Source organism: Astatotilapia calliptera, chromosome 6 (assembly GCF_900246225.1).
Source record: "Astatotilapia calliptera chromosome 6, fAstCal1.2, whole genome shotgun sequence".
NCBI classification, from domain to species: domain Eukaryota; kingdom Metazoa; phylum Chordata; class Actinopteri; order Cichliformes; family Cichlidae; genus Astatotilapia; species Astatotilapia calliptera.
The window spans coordinates 24,746,118-24,766,545 of NC_039307.1; the positions used below are offsets into that span (position 1 = coordinate 24,746,118).

The 20,428-nt window shown below is 41.3% G+C and overlaps 1 protein-coding gene across 2 annotated transcripts; it reads right to left on the reverse strand.

The window, feature by feature from the left end:
- Window positions 1-472: 472 nt before the first annotated feature.
- uso1 (USO1 vesicle transport factor) lies at window positions 473-19,781 on the reverse strand. 2 transcript variants are annotated; one of them, XM_026171284.1, is made up of 26 exons: window positions 19,540-19,781; window positions 17,836-17,922; window positions 17,199-17,263; window positions 17,042-17,118; window positions 16,730-16,741; window positions 15,022-15,122; window positions 14,833-14,935; window positions 14,683-14,738; window positions 14,454-14,574; window positions 14,141-14,319; window positions 13,897-14,037; window positions 11,965-12,053; window positions 11,723-11,877; window positions 11,411-11,616; window positions 11,262-11,282; window positions 7,723-7,833; window positions 7,427-7,545; window positions 6,917-7,098; window positions 6,693-6,814; window positions 6,458-6,596; window positions 5,092-5,258; window positions 4,516-4,581; window positions 3,958-4,056; window positions 3,771-3,875; window positions 3,422-3,637; window positions 473-1,719 (listed from the first exon to the last, which is right to left on the reverse strand). In XM_026171284.1, the coding sequence occupies exons 1-26, from the start codon at window positions 19,603-19,605 to the stop codon at window positions 1,645-1,647; spliced, it is 2,880 nt and encodes a 959-aa protein (XP_026027069.1). In that variant the 5' UTR covers window positions 19,606-19,781; the 3' UTR covers window positions 473-1,644. The 2 variants fall into 2 exon arrangements, with proteins under 2 accessions (XP_026027069.1, XP_026027070.1); XM_026171285.1 differs by lacking the exon at window positions 11,262-11,282.
- Window positions 19,782-20,428: the final 647 nt, after the last annotated feature.

Consider the following 20,428-nt stretch of genomic DNA (forward strand, 5'->3'; position numbering starts at 1 on the left):
CAACAGTTTAATAACATCAAGTGTGAACTTCTCCCACAAACGTCATCATAAACATGCGTCATGGTGGATTTATGTCAACAGGAGTGTGCCATTAAAGTGAAGCTTGTTTATTAACGTTTCCAAGGTAACTGGAAATCCAAAATATTTTCCTCAACCTAATTAAATGCAGTTATGACAAAGCATTATGTATCATTAAGAGTTTGGTGCTTTGTATGTATGGCATTAAACAAGAAGCGACTCCCTGATTCACTAACAGTACATGCAAACATATCTGTGAGTAATTCAACTGAGTCATGGGGTGTACTCAGTCACAGCACTGTATAATTGTGGATACTTTTTTCACAACTATGTTTATTAATAGTGTGCTTTATTATAATTTAGTTTGCAGTTTCACCAAGCTTTCATTATCAATTTTACTCCAGTCACACAAAGCCAGGCAGGATTTCAACTAAGCAACTAAACTCAGAAAGCATTTCATTTCAAAATATTATATTTGTATTTATTTTTATTCAACAAACATGGTGGTTCCTTCTTTCATGAATCAGGAGAACATGTTTGAAGCATCCAAGATGCAGATTTTATAGTCCACCTGTAGTTTCAGCACGGCGCCCCCACATCATCCCATTGTTAAGCTGTTTCCATATCAGAAATCCTTCTGAACTCTCTTTCACATCTTTTATCGATTCACAAGTTTTTCACCAAGGGAAATGAAAAGTGTTTAGCAGAAGACGCGTGAGGGTACAATAGTTTATTCTCAGTAAATGTACGATGTCCCGCCATGCCTCCTTTTCAGGTTTTAGTGACAGACACTAATCATTTAGTGTTATTAATTTGGCATGAAAACATTCAGCGTGAACATTTTTTTTTTAAACACTTGAATTTAAAAAAAAAAAAATCCTAACAGCCAGGTCTTATTGTGGATTTAGTAAAATTTAATTTATCTACAATTATTCCTCCATATAGATAGATTCTTTATTCATTTCAATGTCACTCTTAAAGTGATAAGTTACACAATATCATACAGAAGCTGGATGCCAGTATTGGACAAAAAGTTGCAAAAATATTTGTCTTTTTTGTCTCTTTACATCTTTTCCATCAGTGTTTTTGCAGCATATTGCAGAGCAGTCGGTGAAATGGAACAACTGTGACGCTGAACTCGAACTGATCGGGGGGCGAAGTGCAGGTGACGCCAATGCTGCAGGTGCTTGTACTGGTGAGGGCAGCAGTGCAGGATGGGGAAAATGAGAATGCATTGTGACACATTTTAAATCCACTTCTGCAAATTCTCCAGATGTGTTAAATTTAACTTAAGGGTTTTTCTGTGATTAGGAACTATGTGACAGTACATTAGAAAAACAAAACAACTAATAAAATCCATCACAAACTGATGGTGAATGCAGCAGAGATGAATACACTGACATATTTAAACCTCTCAGCTGTCGCTGAAAATTGAGTTTTTGGAAAGAACATCGTCATCTTGAACTAAAAATGTCCAAAAACTAACGCATACATGTGTTGGAGTAAAGAAGAAGACAGCATGGCAGCCCGGACGAGAAACTGCTTCCATATTTTAGTCCTACTCAGTTTCTCAGGTGCGTTTCTGCAGAGTCTTTTCTCTCCTTTTTCTCCTTTCACTGATTTTCTCTAGTCCTCATCTTCATCCTCCTCATCATCGTCATCTGTCTGGTCCCTGGTGTCGAGGTCATCTTCATCTTCCACCTGCAAGGAAAGGGTCACAGTCTAACTAAAGCAGACAGACGAAACAGAACTGAGTGGTTCGCACTTACGTGTTTGCATCTATTCCTCTGTAACTATTAAATAATTACTCACTGCTAAAGCTACCACGACAGCAAACAAGCTTTAATGATACTTAGTTCAAGACTAGACACTAAAATCTTGCTGGGTTTTTTTTTTGTTTGTTTGGCAATGAAAAATAAGATGAATGACTAAAAAGAGTCAATTCCAACCCCTATAGGCCACAATCACACAGGCTTTGAGACCACAAAGCAGACACAGGTCACTGGAGACAACCTGTAGTCTCCAACCAGTTGGTGAGCGGTTGCTGTAGGTTGCTCACAGTTGATAGTGGGGGGGAAAAAAAAAAACAAGAAAACAACAACAGGTGCATAAAGTTAACCAGTGCTGCACCACAGATTGCGGTGGTCACCCGTAGTTTGTGTGTAACCTACAAACACTCATGAATTCCTTGCATGCAAACTGTGGGCTACTGCAACCTGCTTGCAACGAAAATCAATCATAAGAAGACTGCAGCACCCTCTTTGCAGCCATTTTCACTTGGTGACAGCCAGAAACCACTAGCCAACCAGTCGGTGAATAGACATTTTAGTTACCGCTGTCTCGGCATGTGTGACTGAGGCTGCAGTGTGGTCGTTTTTATTTTGAATCCTCGCTAATCAGAATCAACTCACTGTTCATTTATTTAGATCAGACTGAATAATCTGGGGAAAGTTTAGATCAGACTACATACATACTACACTGGGACAAAAAAAACAAAACAAAAAAAACAAGGGACAGTTTGAAATTTTATACTTAATCCAACTTTTTCTTCTCCAGCACTTTCAAATCCTCCATAACTGGCTATCTAATCAAAACTCTCACAACTGAAAAACATATTTAAGCTATTTTAAAAACTGCAATCAAATCAATTTTACACCAACTGTCATAGAGCCACATCAATATCATGAGATATGTCATAGTTTCAATAACAACACTGTGCTAATTTAATGTCTGTGATACAGGATGTTAGAAACAAGCAGTGTTACCCTGATGTTTGTTCTGTTTTAAGATCGTCCTCTGGAGAATATTCATCAAAGTGCAAACTTGCAAAAGTCTCGTGGCTCATTGTCAGTTCAATTCAAATTGTCAGACAATTTTCTTTTGGCATAAGAAGGCGTAGGCATAAAGACTTCCAAGAGCCTACGGCTACCTGAGGGGACCTGGTGAACCAAACTGACCTGGGATCTCTGCTGGATGTTACTGGTCATCTTTCTCTCCTCTCACTCAAAACTTTTAAAGAAAATTCTCAACCTTACTGCTGGAGGTTGTTGGGGCTGCGTGTTTTACTAGCCTGAGAACAAAACTAGAGGTAAAAGGCTGAAACAGCAGCTCCACCTCATGTGGATGTTCATTTTCTCTGTGACACCCATTTTCCTGTATGACAATACTAATGCAGGGAAGTAATCAGTCCCAAAATCTGCTGGGTGTCCCGTTAACAAAATATTCCTAAAATTAACAAAAATATTCATATTATTTAAATGTGAGGCTATTAGATATTTCATAATTTCTACTGTTGAATTTTAGTGGGCTGAACTAATTTGTTCCTTATGTTTGGATAAACGAGGCAGATTGGCAGTGAAAACTATACATTTTATACTGGTGATTTTAGAAATAGCTTTCCTACCGTCTCTCCCAGCTCTTTCAGTCTCTTCTTCAGGTTGGTGATCTTCTGGTCTTGGTCTGCCAACAACATCAGCAGGTCATCCTGCTCCTTCTTGGACTCCTGGACGTCAGTTTGCAGCTTCTCCTTCTCCGTCTGCAGGATGGCCACCGTGCTCGTAGTTGAATCCAGCCGCTTCTCCAGCTCCGCCCGGCTCTCCGACAGGTTCTTTACCTCTGCCTGAGCCGCAGAGGGAGAGGAAGGAGACGGGAGAGAGGGAGTTAATATATGAGAAGTCCAAGCTGAATGCAGTATAAAAACATTACGGTAAATGAGGGTCAAGTGATTTAGAGGATCACATATTCTCACGCACCTTTAGTCTCTCCATCTCAGACGTCTGCGCTCCCAGCCTGCTCTCCAGTTCAGCCATCTTTGCAGCATCTAATGAGCTGTCACTAGAGGGGAGTGTGTCAGAGCACTGAGAGAAGCCAGAGAAAGGTTCATTAGTTTTAAACAACTTCAGCAAATCTATGTCAAATTGATCTTCTCATGATTTTTACCCCGACTTCAGCTCTTCTGAGCAGGTCTTGTCTCTCCATCTTCAGCTGGCCGATTTCTGTTGACTGGGACTGAACTTGACTTCTTAAAGCCTCCAGTTCCTGCAACACAGCACACATTCAGCACATGTACAAAATACTAACACCCGATCTGATTAATGCCTCCAGGTTAACTCTGGTGACATATATAATTCTTATTGTGAGAGAAAATAAGGTAATCCGAGTACAAAGTCTGTGTCCCAGAAGTCCATCCTGTCCTAAAACCACTAATACTCTACAGCAAGCTGTAGCGCTGCACTTCCTGAGAGGTTCTTCAGGCTTGAGTCACACCCTCTTGCATACATGTAAACATCATAAATCATCTTGAATATTTATGTCAATAAAAGTGAAAATAAAACGGTACACTTAAAGATTTACCTCTCTGTTAGTCACAAGAGTAATTCGAACACTTATTTAGTGACAAAACAAGCATTTGCCTCATGCGCTTAACCTTTTGAAACATTTTTAGCAAACGGGGGTTCAAAGGAAAAGCAGGGACAGGTGTGAAGTGATGAATCCCACCTGGAGCAGCTCTGTGTCGTCTGATCCTCCTGCTGGACCCTCTGCTGTCTGTGCAGCTCCTGATTTCTACAGTTACACAGAGTTAAAACATTATGCAGTCACTTTCACTCCAGATACAATATGTAACTATGTGATTAACCCAAATACAGACATGAAGCAGTTTTTAGAAGCTCCCATATCCAGATATGTCAAAGTTTAAACGTAAAGGTTTCTTTGTGTCTTTGGATTTGGATTGCATGTTTATAGTTGCAGTAGTGTTTTCTGGTTGATCTTCGTCTTCTAATTTATTCTACAGGTGTGGTTTAAACATTATAATGATATAATAAGTGTTAATTCTAAAATAAGACATAGAAAGCAATGTATCAGTCCAAATCAATTGATTAATCTCTGGTGGTTGTATAGAGTCCACATTGCTCCCCGTGTGTCAGTCAGCTGTTTGGAGGACTATTTTGCCTACAGTTGTTTTACACCAACAAACGCATCAAAACAGCTTTAAAACATTTCTCTGGAATCAGCCCCCAGAACAACAATGCCAGTACACACAGACTTAAAAAGAAAAGAAAAAAAGATACTAACCAGGCTGCTGATGAGAGCATCTTTGTCACCAAGTTGTGTTTGAAGTAGCGAGTGCTGTTTGCGGAGCTCCTCCACCTCCTCTCTGAGCTGGGTCAGCTCTTCTGTCTGCAGCCCGTTCACCTGAGAGCCGTCTCCCTGGCTGTTGGACTGACCCTGGTTCTCTTTAGCTGAAGTTAGAGCACAAACACTCAGTTTAAGTGTTAACAACAGCAATACTGATGCTGATGTTATCCCTAAATCTACAATCCTGAGCTGATTTAAGGCTCAATCACGCTGGAGTAAAAATGGGATAGCAACCTTCTCGTGAGTAGAAGGAGGGGGAAGCTTGGTGGTTTACTGGTGACTGCATTGAAATCTTTGCATTTAGCAACCAACTGCTAGTAGTTGCAGCAACTATCTGGCCATTGTGACCACTGTTAATCCAAAGGTTAAAGCAGCCTGTCTCCAAACAATCATGGCCTAATTTGGACTGACTGTAAACATTCTTAGACAGATTGACAAAGGTTTGGAAATAACTGTCATCTAATTTATCAACAGACCACTTACTAACACTTTGCAATCAATTTGACTCTGTGCTCAAGTCAGTCTCTCTGCAATATGGGACAAGTCAGCTACATCAGAGCAGGGTAGGTGAGCCTATGTCATCCATCCACCCTCTTCAGCTTATCTAAGTAAGGGTCACAGGGGGAGTCTTTCCCAGGTACCTTAGGGCGACAGGAAGGGTACACTCTGTACGAGTCACCAGTCTGTCGCAGGGCTAACACAGAGAGACTCGCACACTCACATTCACACCTATGGGAAATTTATAATCACCAGTTAACCTAACCCCACTAACTGCATGTCTTTGGACCGCTGGAGAAATCCAGAGTACCCAGAACCCAGCATGGGCATAATTTTGCAGTTAAATCGCCGTCCTGCAGCAGCTACATCACCATTTGTGAATAAACCTCTGAATTTCAGTCTCCTATCTACGAGGTTCTGGCTGAACTCTGATTCTAAGTAACAGGCTAGAGATACTCAGCTTTTACATGTCTGTGAGCTACAAAATTTCATTTTAACATTTTGTTTATGAAACAAAGTAAATTGCTCCTATGAAACGTGGCTGTGTGCGTGACGGTCTCGCACAATTTGATATAAAACAGTATCTGGGGATGTTGCTGCACATCCCTGTCGCTCTATTATCTGAGCAAGGGGGCAGTAAAAGCTTAATGTGCCCGCCGGAATGAGGTTGATAGGATTAAAATCCTGCATGTCAGTCCCTCATTTCTCATTCATTATGAGAAAATGTATTTTAAATGAACTAAATCGCTATATTTTATGTATCTAAATTCACACCACACACACACAGCCGATGAGGTGCACCCACCTAATTTCAGCTTGAGGATGTTGTACTGGTCTTTGTGCTGCAGGATCTGTGACTGCTGCTGGGTGATTGTAGCCTGCAGCTGTTCATTCTGGGAGGTCATGCATGCCACCTGCTCCTTCAGCTCCTGAAGCTGAGCGTCCTGAGGATCATGTGATCAAAAATCAATCTGTCAGCAGGAGAGTATATCAAACTGAACAAACACAACATGTAACAAAATGAAAATTGTGTTATTTACCTGCTCTCTGATCAGCTCTTTATACTGAGTCACAATGTTGTCGTGCTGCTCTAATGTCTTCTTCACCTCCTCTTCCTTCTTCTCCTCCTCGCTAGACTTGTGAACTGCTTTGGTTATCACTCCTGTGGAAAAGTAGGGAGAAGAACATAACTCGTTAGGCCAACTGAAACTCTGCAATAGTTCTCTTAAACTGTTCTTGTTAGGATGAATGTGACGGGACTGACCTTCCAGTTCTTTGACCAGCTTGGTAAACTCATGATCGAACAACATCTGCTCTGGAGACGGGAAGACGGGCTGCGGCTTCTGAGCCGCCCGCGAATACAGTTCATGTTTGGTGATGAAGCACAGCTTCTCTACAAAGTTTTCCTTTCCGATCCGCTTCTCGATGAGCTGCTTTAGCTTCTCTCTGAAGAGGAGAGAGCACAGTAGCTTTGTCACAATATTAAACAGATTTTTATTTGTTTTAAATTTGTCAAATCAGGGGACAAAGACACCACATTTAAACAATGTACCTCTCATTTAAACACTTTAGATACACAAATGATGGATATATATCAGCTGAAATGATGAAAATCTGATTTGTGAAATGCATGTAATCTATATTTTTTTAACTTATCACCATAATAATGTGTTTACTTGTGTGTATACTGAGTATTGTTGTCGTTCTGTCACCAAAAATGTTAGGTAAACCTAATTATAGCATGCACATGTTTGAGTGAGTGAAAGAGATTTACTTGGTATAGTTTTCCAGCGAGTTGTCGTTATAATAGATGCAGATGCCGAGAAGCAGCGCACACAGGCCCTGCACCAGCCTCTCGTCCTCCCCCAGGTTCTCTGAGATCTGAGCGGTCAGCTACAAGAGTCAGTGTCAAGGACTCATCCAAGTAAAGCTGCACATTTTAAGTAAGACTGAATGAGAGGTTTTAACCTAAACACAAAATCAAACTGAATAAAAGAAAAAAGCATAATAAATAACTTGTTTACGAGGCATTAAGAACCCTATGAAGTAGTAAAACTGACAAAAGGATACAAAAGGAACATTTTCTTGATTGTGCAGAAAGTGCGTAACGGCAATCGGACAGTTGCTGATCCATGTACACAGCAGCATGAGGAGGCCCACCCTGGTCTGCACTTTACTGCCCTGCAGAGAAAAACAACAAGACAGAAGGAGAGTCAACGTGTTTCTGTAGAACTACAGTGACACTTAGAAACACAAAAACACGATGCTACACGACAAAAAACACAGAAAAGAGAGTCAGACTGAATCCTCATCACATTTAAACGTGACTGGGAATAGTTTAGAGGTTGGATCCAGATTACTTAACCAATTAACGTATCTAGTAAGCAGCCATTTCATCAGAGCATGAGCGGAGTATAGATGTTAGCTCTAAAATGGTAAATTACATTAAAAAAGAAGCATTGGATTTGCTGGTACAGCAACAATTAAGCATCCCTATCAGTGGAAATGGCGAAGTTAAAACAATGCATGTCCTTTTCTGGTCAATAAAAATAAGGAAATGGTTAAAGTAATCCTTCAACACATGTCATACATTAGTGGTTAATGAGGTTATCATAAGGACAGTCAAAACAAAAACATTAACATATTTAGACTGAGGTTAGATTTATCAGAGCAAGCAATCCTGTGATAATTACTAAAAAAAATGTAAATAAATAAAATAACTACATGATCAACAATAAAATCAGTTTGCTTTGAAAATAATTGATTGCAAAGTGTTATGAAACTGCAACGGAAACTTTCTCATTTCCAGCTGTCAGCACATGCAAAGCAAACCCCGCTAAATGTGCTTTTCAGGATTTTTTTTTTTAATGACATAAATTGTTTCATTATTATTAAAAGAGCTCAATGTGGATTTCTTTTTTCCTTCTTTATAAAAAACGTCCCTCAAATGCGCACATTTATGGGAAACTGATGCCAGCGAGTGGATATGTCATCTCTATCACTGAAAGGAAGACAGGATGATTTTCATGGAGTTGGAACATGAGATGATGAAAAACAACAGTGTGTCGCGGTACGGAGATGAGCAAAAACCTGTTAAGTTTAAATTGTGGCTTAAGACTGCCAATCAACAGGTGCATTAACACTTAACGCGCGACATGCTTTTAAGAAAGGAGCTCTCTGAGTAAGCAGTGAAGGTGTGGATAAAAACTAATCAGCATTCAAAACTATAAAAACTTACAAAAATCACCTTTTCAGCTTTTGTCTCCAAATGTGACGCAATGCAAAAGAAATAAAATGAAGAGGAAAACAAAAGAAAAGACAATGACCACCACAGGCGTCAACTGAGCACACATTGGCCTGGTCTCTACAAAGACGTCATATGTGTGTGGGGGGCACTGATGACCATTAACACTTGAGACATTGCTGAAATTGACTTATGTAAAGCAAATGCTGTGTGACACAGCTTCATAATACAAAATAATCTTAGAGGAAACATTTCCACTTCTGTATCTCTTCCAGGAAACCACCAACACAACACATCACATCAAGGCACAGCTATCCAGTTACAACTGTCTAATGGGCTGCACTGCTGCCAGCCTGAGACTGGAAGTCAGAAGAGGTGTGGCTCGTATGAATGTGTGTTTTTAACACAAAGCTGCACACTGCATATGCCTGACACAAAGACATCTTCTTCACAAGTATGAGCCACTGTCAGAGATCTTAATTCTGTTCTAGACAATCGGTGACAAAAATCTGTTCGCTACCTAGAATCCAAATCACATTTGCAGATTTTAGTAGACAATGGTCGCCCCACGCAAGCAGTCGGCAACCACTGGCTGCCAGGGAAAAAGGTCTATTTGTCAATTGGATGGCAAGTTGTTGCTGGGTGTTTCTGTGAAATTGTTTACTAAAGCATCATTACCATAATCCTAGAAAATAATCAGTTACCCCCCCAGCCAGGACAACAACCCCCCCCCCCCAAAAAAAAAATAAAAATAAAAATAAAAATACTTATTCCACAATAGGTTGGTGAGTAGCAGCTGACAGGCACATTAGGGCAAACTAGTCATGAAGAGACTGATTTAGACTCCTGCACAAAATCTATGTTGTAACCAGAAAACCCTCTTAACCCTTTGCTGCACTCTTCCACATCACTGAGTAGTTTGGGTACATCAGCTGCCTTGATCCGATGTGTAGTTACATTTATCGGGAGGTACACGTCAGCTGTCATGGAAGGTTACAGTGTAGGTTTACAACGGGGTTTCCGGTTCGTAAGTTATGACATAGATTTTCTGCAGAAGTCTACATGATGAAGCATAACAGTCCTGTACTGATAACCTCCTTTGGTCACTAATATGCCACTATAACTTGTCAGCAAGCAATTAGGTTAGTCGATGATGGCCTTCAAGCCTGAGTGACTGAAGCCTTAGCCACTTTACACTTGAGCACAATCCTGGATTTGTGGTTCCATCTCACCCACACTTATGAACAAGATCCTGAGATACTTGAATAACACTAAAATGGGAAAGCAAACCTGCAGGAGTGCCCTCTACAGTTTTTAAACGGAGCACCAGGGCCCACCAGACAGCACATGCTCATACCAGCTGCCTTAGTTGAACAGTTTTCACATGTTCGTCAGGCTGGATATCAGGTAATGGAGGTTGGATGCAAATGTCCGTCGCAGACACATAACAATGTGGCTCTTGCACAAACTACCTAACCACGCTGAGGGTTTTCATTAGTGATAATAATTCTGAAACATGAAATGATTTCACTTCCTCTTTTACAGGAGGTGACCGTCAAGCTCTTGGTAGGAAACTTGAGCACACCATCAAGGCTTAGAGGTTGTGAGTATCCAAAGACCAACCTCAGGCCTCAAGCAATAGGAGCTCAAAGTACGTTTATCTTTATCAAGTTGTTTCACAACAGATAAGTACCAGCAGTAATTTGGAGCCTTTCAGCAGCATGAAGTTAGTTTTTAAATCTGTTTTGGTACCAAGGTTATGTTTTACAAGGCCTCTTTGATCCCATTATTTGGGATTTCCAGTTCAGAAATATCTGAACCCAAAGGAAGACATAAAAATCATACACAGTCCTATAAATCATCTGCCAGTTTTGCTGTGCGCCATGCAGGACAAAAAGCAGTGACAGTCACTCACTTGAACAGGAGAAGGCCCAAAAGTTGCTGCAGTACTCACTTCCTGAACAAACAGATAAGGGCTTGCAGCACAGCAAACAAAGTTCAAAGTTTAAAGTAGGTGTCAGGATGATAGCACCAGAGATAAACAATTAAAAACAGCCAATGTGTCCCTTTTCTCTGAACCTCTCGGGTGTCCACTTGTGTACTTCCCCACAAGCCCCTGGTGAAAACACTGACAGCAACCACATCTTACAGGTGTGTGAGGAGGAGTTCACTTGTGTGTCACCCTAATGAGGAAGCGCTGGGTCAAAGCTTTCAGTTAGGGACAAAGATCGGGTAGTAAAGAGTTATAAGGAAGCAAGATCCCCCAACAAGTGGGCCAACAAGACCCCTACTACAACTGCCAAGCCAAAAACATAACACAGACAGGTGCCACCCAAACACTCACACACAGGTACACTTTACTCACCCGCCGGACGATCTTATCACCCTGCAAAACCACAATAATGTGACACTGTTCTCTTCACTGTGATCGACAATAGTGCTGTTTTAAGAAACCTATGGCAAACGGAGACACACAGCCTATCAGCACGCTCCTCTGTATCATCATTGCCCTACCTGGGAAAGGATGTTGGTGCACTGCTGCAGCAGAGACACAGGGGGCTTGCCCAGGCTGGTGGCAAGCTGAACCCTCAGCAGCTGCTCTTTCTGGGTGAGGTTGTCCTGCAGGGCATGAGCTAAGGCCACAGCAGCACACCAGTTTGAAAGAGAGTCTGCTGAGAACAGGCCTCCACACAGCAGCTGTCCTGCAGAGATGGAATTGGCTAAAAGGCAGAAAAAAGTGAGCTATTAAGCACTTAAAACAGTGTGAACCATCTAAAAGCACAGACCACATGTTATTTATTTATAGGACCTGAAACTGTTACTGACCATCAATGGTGGAGGGCAGCAGTGTAGCAACTATCTCCCCCTGGCCTTTCTGGTTTTTATAGAGGAAACACTGAAAACAGTAAAGGACTGCACAGCGAAGCACAAATGGTTGTCTCTCGTTCACCATGGACATGAGCAGCACCACAATGGCTGGTCTGTGGGGACATGAAGAAGAGAGGTCACCATAGGATTTAGATGGATAAAGGCGATTTAACAGGTCAGTCCACTGGTTGTGTTTTTACCTTGGTGGGTTTGATGGAGCGTTGACAGAAGCAAAATAGTCCTGGTTGACCTGAGAGCCTCTGATAACCTCTGAAACTGTGTTGATGGTCTGAAAGAAAGCATCCAAATCAAAGTCACGATCATTAATCTGCATAAGCTCACTGCTGAGCAACAAAAATTCTCTTTTTTCAGCTTTGTTACTCTAAGTATCATGACATATCAAACCAGTTTCCATGTCGAAGTGTCTCCTGCAATGCACAAAGCTCCCATCTTTTTAATTTGATGCATTTTTTTTCCCCAAATGTCAATCTGGACCTTTCTAGATTTTAATTAGCCCCATACAGAGGCATGTCTTTAAGCTTTAGACACTCCCAGTGTACCCTAAAGTCTCTGGTCTCACAGTATCCCAGACACAAAATATAAATCACTGTCTGGCCGACCAAGATTTCAGTGTGGACATTGATCTTAGGATAATAACTATTTGTCAGCAAACAATTCAAGCCACACCACTGCTATCCTCATTGTGGATGGGATCCTCCCAGCGCTCTTGTTCGAAGTCATTTTAATTTTTGGTTTTCTTCCTCCAATATGATTACATTTGTCTATCAATGAGTCACCCGCAGCCGCTTTACTTTACTGACCGACCCAAAACATAACATGTTTTTCAGGAGAATTTAAACCCTTGTCCTAAATGCAGCTGTGCTGATGCATGACATGAAGGAAAGTATTGGACCACACCTCTTACTGTCTGAGGTTGTAGTCTGTAGCACGGGGTCCCCACAAGGAACAGTACTCGGCCCTTTCCTCTTAACCCTGTACACTGCGGACTTCAGTTATAACACGGACACTTGCTATCTCCAGAAGTTCTCAGACGACACCGCCATTGTGGGTCAGGTGTCGGAGGGAAATGAACTGGAATACAGGGGGTCATCAAATACCTCTTTGCATCAATGCCAGCAAGACGAAGGAGCTGGTGATTGACTTCAGCAAAAAACCAGCCCCTATTACACCAGTGAACATCCAGGGTTTGGACATTGAAACAGTGGAGGAGTATAAATACCTGGGTGTTCACCTCAACAACAAACTGGACTGGCCCACAAACACAAATGCACTTTACAAAAGGATCTAGAGTCGTCTCCACCTGCTATGGCGGCTGAGATCCTTCGGGGTGAACAGGCCACTCCTAAGGAAATTTTACGACACTGTGGTGGCGTCTGCTATTTTCTATGCTGTGGTCTGCTGGAGTGGTGGAATGGCAGAGAGGGACAGGAGGAACCGCAACAAACTGGTCAGGAGGGCCAGCTCTGTCCTGGATTCTCCGCTGAAGTCCATCGAGCAAGTTGGGGAGGGGAGGATGTTGTCTAAGGTAACATCCATCACGGACAGTCCCTGCATGAGACTGCACTCGTTCAGCAGTAGACTTTTACACCCAGAGTGTAGGAAGGAGCGCTACCGCAGGTACATTCTTACCAGCAGCTGTCAGACTCTATAATGCAGCTTAACATTCTTTTGGTCATCTTACTCACCAGCTTGTTTGTTTACTGTACATTTTATACATGTCTCCGTACAATTTTTCTATACATATTCTGTACATTGTTACCTGTACATACCTGTATATACGAACTTCGGTTGCTTATGTTTATAGGACCACCTTGGGTCTTCCTTTTATATTTTATTTTCCCTTGCTGTAAGAGTTCTGTAACACCGAAATTTCTCATCCGTGGGATAATAAAGGTTTATTCTATTCTATTTGAATTGATGTGTTTAGGTTCCACTGCCATTGCTGTATAAACCATACAAACATAAATGTTAGGACCTCTCTGAATTCGAATGTGATACGTTTTAACCTCTCAGACATGCCTCAGCACTTGTTTGCTGTGAGAACTAAAGAATCTTTTGAATGCTTCAATGGCTAATGGTCCCAGACTTAACGAGCGGGTTGTTGTGATTACCTCAGTGAGGATGTCTGCAGGGACACCAGTGGCCATGAGGATGGTGCACAGCTGCTGCAGTAGGCCACACTGGAACATGGACTTCTGACAGCTGGCTGTAGCTCCAGGAGAGTTCACTGGAGACACCATGACTCGCACCAGCTGGGATTACAACATTATTTAACAGTTATTTAAGAGTTTTAACAAATAATATTCAGCTGTTTTTAATTAGTACTTAGATCAAGATAACAATTAGATATATTACCTGCAGCATGAGATGAAGGTTTGTGACCTTTTGTGCAGACCAACCAGAGTTATCATCACCAACCTCGAACCAGGGCTTCATTCTCTGGATGTAGGAGCCTTCTTTAAAGAAGTTCTGGTTGGAGCTGTTGTTCTTTAGCAGGTTGAGGAGAAGAAGCAGACAATCCTCTACCACAATACCTGCACACAAGAAAGAGGACAGATGTCAGGACATATCACAAGCCAAAAAAACCACCAAAAAAACCCCACTGTGTTTAGAGAAAAGAGGTAGGATCGTATTGTTCAGTAACAATTCTGTGTAAAAATCAATTTACCTCCATCGCTGCTGCCTTCTTCTGTGATGATATCTAGGAGGCGTTCAAACGCATTCTCAAATGCCACAATTTTCTGAATGGCAGCGTTGCTTTTAGTCAGCTGTTGAAGTAGCAACAAGCCCTGATGGTGGCAGAAAACAAAATGTCACAGACTCAAACAGACCTCTACTCAACACTCTGTTTCAAAGGGGTTCAAATACAGTGTAATACAAAACGTAAGTGTGCTTACATCATTGCGAATTACTTCTCTGGAGTCTGCCAGCAGGTCCATCAATCTGGAAACACCTGTGAGAGTAAACAGAAACAAAAAATGTTGCTGTTAAAGCAATAAATTCCCGATGTGACAAAGTTCGATATAATGCAGAGAGAAGAAACTCACCCATGGGGCTGACCAGAATAATACCCTGGATCTGTGGACCCTGGTTCTTCAGCAGAGCAGTTAGCAGCTTCACTCCGGGCCACCGTACATGAAAGTCAAACTCCTAAAAATGCAGAAAAGCATCAGATGGGGGTCAGGAAAAATTTAACAATACAGAGTTTCTGCTGCTGGATCAAAACCACTCTGTACCTCCAGCAGAGTGAGGAGCAGGGTTACGTGCTCAGGATCCTGGACGAACGTGTCTGTAAACTGGAGGCCGAGGTCGTCTGCCTGCTTCTGTGCGTTCTCATCTGTGAAGCGAGATTGAAAATGAGTCACCGTCTCAGGAGTCATCCATGAAAGTGTGTGGACCCAGCTGGTTTGTTCATATAAATCAGCCTGAGCAACACAGCAGTGAAGCTCACATGTATAACTTCCATTACCAATGACGAGCGACTTTACAGGTACCATGACAATGAGAGACGCGCTCAGGGTGACAAATGTGAACAAACCAGGAAGACAAGAGAGGCTACACACAGGAGAGGACAGCAGGGTTACCGCCAAAGGAAGTGTATTCTAAGCCCACAGTGATAAACAGTTAATTAGGGATGAGTGCAGCACTTTAAAGCAAAGAACTGAAAATAAATGGATGCTTTTCCCAGCTAAGGATCCATTACCGAGATTACAAAAAGAGTGTTCTTGTCTACTTTTAGTGGTATGACTTTATGCAAACAGCTATTGCCACAAACAGACTCAATAAAAGCTTCTACCCACAGGTCCTCATATATGCCTCCTGACTGAAAAACTCATGATTCACTCCCACTTTTAACTGTAGTAGAGCAGGTCGCTATATGCTGCTCTGACTTCATTTTGATCCATCCATCCATCCATCCATCCACACACACTTATTTATTTTTTCCTCCATGTTATACATTTTAGATTTTAGCTGCTAAACTATTTTTCATTCTTCCTGCAACACTAACAATGGAGATCATTGATTAACATTAGTTAACTGAGATAAACTTATCTTAGTTAATTAATTAGTTAGTTAATATACATTAAATTTCAAGGTGGAGCACCTGCAGACAATAGCTTAACACTTTAGCTTCTTGCAGCTTATTGTTTTGGTTCCCTTGGTCCATCTTTACTGGTTTATTTTGCTCTAAAGAAAGTTTTCAGCACCAGTTGGCTGTTGTGTTTAATGAAAATGCTCTGAAAAACCACAACGCATACTACCTGACAGCAGAAAGACACAGAGACAGGCTGCTGATGGCAATTGAAACCAAATCAGAGCTAAAAAGTAAATCACTACTGCCAGGTAGATAGAAATCTCTCTAGTTTTGCCCCCATGTACAATAATTAGTATTGGTATAACAACAACAACAACAACAACAGTGCAAAATTACTGAGGTATTAAAATGTGATGTGAGGGGGAAAAAAAAAAAAAAACAGCCAGAAGATGGGGCGTAATGAAACATTAGTGAAGCATTCTTGTCAACACCAAAGTGCCTTCCTGTTTATTTTCTGGTGCCCTCTAATTTTAGTGAAGTTAGTTATAACTAGTTAGCACTAAAGCTACTGCACAAAGGCACAGTTTGAGTACTGACCAGGCACAGACACATTCTTATGCTTCCCTGAGACAGGGAGAGGGGCTACTGCGTCTGCGAGTGCAGGGAGGAAGACAAGTTCAACGCCTTACCCAAAAGCTAGCATTCATTCCAAGTCCAGCATCAGCTGACAGAGACTTGTTAACCCATGCCATGACAACACCATTTTCATTTATCAGCTTATTTTAATCTTTGCAGGGAATACATTTAAAATGCGCTCTTTTTCAATAACCAAACAAAGGGGACTGTGTGATTCGTAAGTGCCGTTGGTGTTAGAGGGGTTGGCATCATGCACAGTCAAAGAGTTTTACCTTCTGATTCATCTGTAGGTTAAAACATGGAAGAGAAGAGAGAGACGAGAGTCTTTAAATAAAGCAGTCATCATCAGTGTACAGAAGAAGGGAATGCAAACTGACAGCTTTCCATGTTTAACATGAACTGAACTCGTTTACACATGCAAAACAAACATGGGTTTTAAGTCAGTTCAAACCATTTACAGAAGTCTCACAATGAGGAGGAATTCATTTCAATATAGTTAGAAATGTCTTTAGATCAGAGGTTTTATCTTCCAGTTATGAATTCAAGTTAAATTACACATTTTTTAAGGATGTGGGGTGTAATACCTTGTTCTTCCTCCTCATCATTGCAGATGACATTGTAAAGCGTATCCAAAGCATAGCCGAGGATTTCAGAGTCAGATCTGTTGCATTTGGGAGACAAACATTAGCATGTTTACTGAGCTGTAATCCACAAGCATTACAAGTATGAGTATTAACATACCTGTCAGTCTGTAGTATGTTAATCAAGTGATCCATTGCCTGTGTTCCAACTTCCATTCGATATTTCTAGAAAACATTTAAAAAAATGCTCATAGGATCGGTAATGCAACCAGAACCTAAAATAAAGGAATTTTAGTTAGAAACATTCTGGATTTCTGTGGCATTTCTTGTGAAATACAGGAAACCTGCACATCTATCTGTGTAGCAGACCAGGACTAACACCCATGTGTGTTAACGTGAAACCCTGTGCCTCTTAAACCCCTTATTCAAGCTCGATAAACTCATTACTCATGGTTGACAGTGCAGCTAATGGCAAAACTGTCAGTGAACAGAAGTGACTTGGTGGAGGTCAGAGATGAGTTCATTTTAATCAGTAGAATGTGACAAACAAGACTTTTAACCAAGGCTACGGATGGCACGTTTATTGCAGTGAGACACAGCAGAAGACATGTGCAGACTGCTTTATGTACATGATGTTAGTGCAGTGATTTCAACTCAAAGTTTCACAGCTCTTCTCTTAAATAGTTTCACTAAAACCTTCAAGAAATTACAATTTTCCAAGGCAAGTTCGGATCCATTTAACTAACAACTGACTGCATACAGCTTCAGGCCCTTTTAGTTCTCTACTTATACTTTACCTTGGAGAGGGACTTAAGAGCACGGACAGCATCTCTCCGATCTTCTAGAAGTGTGGAGGAGGCAACTCGATCGCACAGCTTCTGGATCTGTTAACGGACATATTATTTTTTAACTATTATTGCCATGCTTGCTGATAATTTCTGTAATTTTATGTCTCTGAAATTGACAGAATTTTTGGAATGTTTTAAAGAGCTGTGGTTTCCAAGTCCCAAGGGTTCTGTGGTGGAGTTGTGAGGAGAAGAAGCAAAAAAAAAAAAAAACAATACAAAAAAAAAACAAAATACTGTATATAATTACATTTAGCACACACAGACAGCTGACAACTTAAAGGAAAAAACACTAGTATTTCTGAACCCTTTCAAGTTTTGAAATCTTTTGTTTTAATCCAACACCATCTGACAGCTTGTGTCTTAATGTGCACCTTGGTCACTTCAGTAAGATTTACGTATCACTTATGAAAAGGCGCATGTGTGAATGCACGATGTTTCCTGCATCTCAAGTTGCTTAGCTCTTATTACTAAGATGATGAGTCAACACATGTTTAATGCAAACTGCCATGAAAGTCAACTGTGACAGTGTGATAAAGTGTCTAAGTTGTCTGTCTAAAATGAGATCTGGCTGATTGCAAAGGCCACAGAAAATGACTTGCATCGCTCTAATACTCAAACCATTCAGCAATCCTTCATGTCACCCTGGAAGACACCACTCCCATCATGGGATGAAGGTGACAACTTTGTATTGATTTGACGAGACAAAGGGGACAAGTGGACCCAACCCACCCCCCAAAAAAGGCCCACCAGATGCACTTATTGTAGGGAGGTTTACTGCTTTCATTTTCATACAGGTCCTATTCCAAAAGCAAAAGGCGGTCTAAAAATGCACATTTTCTTGGAAAACCGATAAGTTTTACTGCAGCATGGGATGTCGACAAGTCAACAGTAAATTAATTTAACACCTCTAAACACAGAAAGAGCAGTAACAAGGTGGAGAAACAAAACAGAATTTGAGAAGGTTTCTGTTCAAGTGTTTTGTGCATTCTCAGGAGTGACAGCTTTCTCCCTGAGCAGTCACTATACAAAGATCTGATTATATGTGGCTGTCTGCTGCAATTTCAGCAATGTGTCAGGAGATTCCTGCATGGAACACTATGCATGGCTGTCATCAGCTAAAGTACAAAATATTCAGTTATTTTTTTTGGTGCTTTTAAACCAATTGATTAGCAGGCAATCAATACTAAATAGTTCGCTGCCGCCCTACGTACACGACGAGGTCCATTTTTATGTTATACACTAGCTCATTTTACAAGATCGCACTAATATGTTTAGTAGATTTACAGATTAAAGTTAATCAAAACAAAACGCTGACGTGTAAACAGCTGACAGTCCTAACGGGCTGGTCCTTGGTGTCCGTGTCTTTCATGGATTTCTCCATTCATTGTGGCTTCACAGCAGGTTACACACACTCCCACTGCTGCCTGACAGATTAGCCACCTTAGCTCATTAGCCCTCTAACTAGCTCGCTGTCAGTTATTCGCCAAGTGAAAGGTATCTTAGGTATCATCACACATTCTCTTAGGTGTTTGTTATGTGACGGAGCAAAAAATAACTAGTTTAAAAACACAACTCTATCCCCCTGTTCTCAGTTTGTACGGCGCACAGCGGAGAAACGTAAGCTAGCCGCTGCTAGCCCAGCTGCTTTCCTACCGTCTCCGCTCCGGACGGCTGCGGCCCGGCTGCCTGCCCACTTATCACTCCTCTGAAGAAGTTCATCTCGGTGCCGTATTCAGAGCCTCTCTTTCTTCACAAAACACCCCTCTGCCGCCTCTCACTGTGCTCAGTATAATAGACACGTAAGAGAGTACACAATGATATATTTTTTACACTGTGTACACTGACCTATCCCGGAACACTAACGTTTGGGCACTGCGCATGCTCGCAAACGTGGCGATACGTGGCTCAGCAGCAGACCACCAGCCGGTTATTTAAAGGGCAAGAAAACTAATGATTATGCTCTGTGATAGGCAATGCAGCGATAAAATAAACAATTATCAATTAAATCTATCATTAGAGGGTTAAAGTTTTTAACTCTCACACAATGTTCAAGTAAAATTGACTGGAGTAAAATGTGTCATTTAGTGCTAAAAAACACAAAGAATACAAATGTCTCTAAATTTTATACTGTTGTACAGGAGCTACAATCCTTTAAACACTGAGTTTGTTCTGAATTAAATTGATCTGTAACTATCCAGGTGGATTTCAGATCATTGTGCCAGTGGGCATCAAATCAAGAGAAATTGTTGATTTCTCAACAATTGTAACAATACAAATGTAAACTTGAAACTGTAAACTGTCGTTTCTGTGTATATGTAGTAGCGATTATGTATGATGCACATAAGGAAAAGAGGTCATACAGAGGTCAGAGGCTGCCTGGCAGATACAAGACGTGTATTAGGGCAGCATGGTGGCAGAGTGGTTAGCACTACTTCCTCACAGCAAGTTCCTGCTTCAAATCCTGGCTGGGGTCTGTCTTTACGGAGTTTACATGTTTGACCTTCTCCAAAGTACAACGGTCCAAAAACAAACACATGTTAGG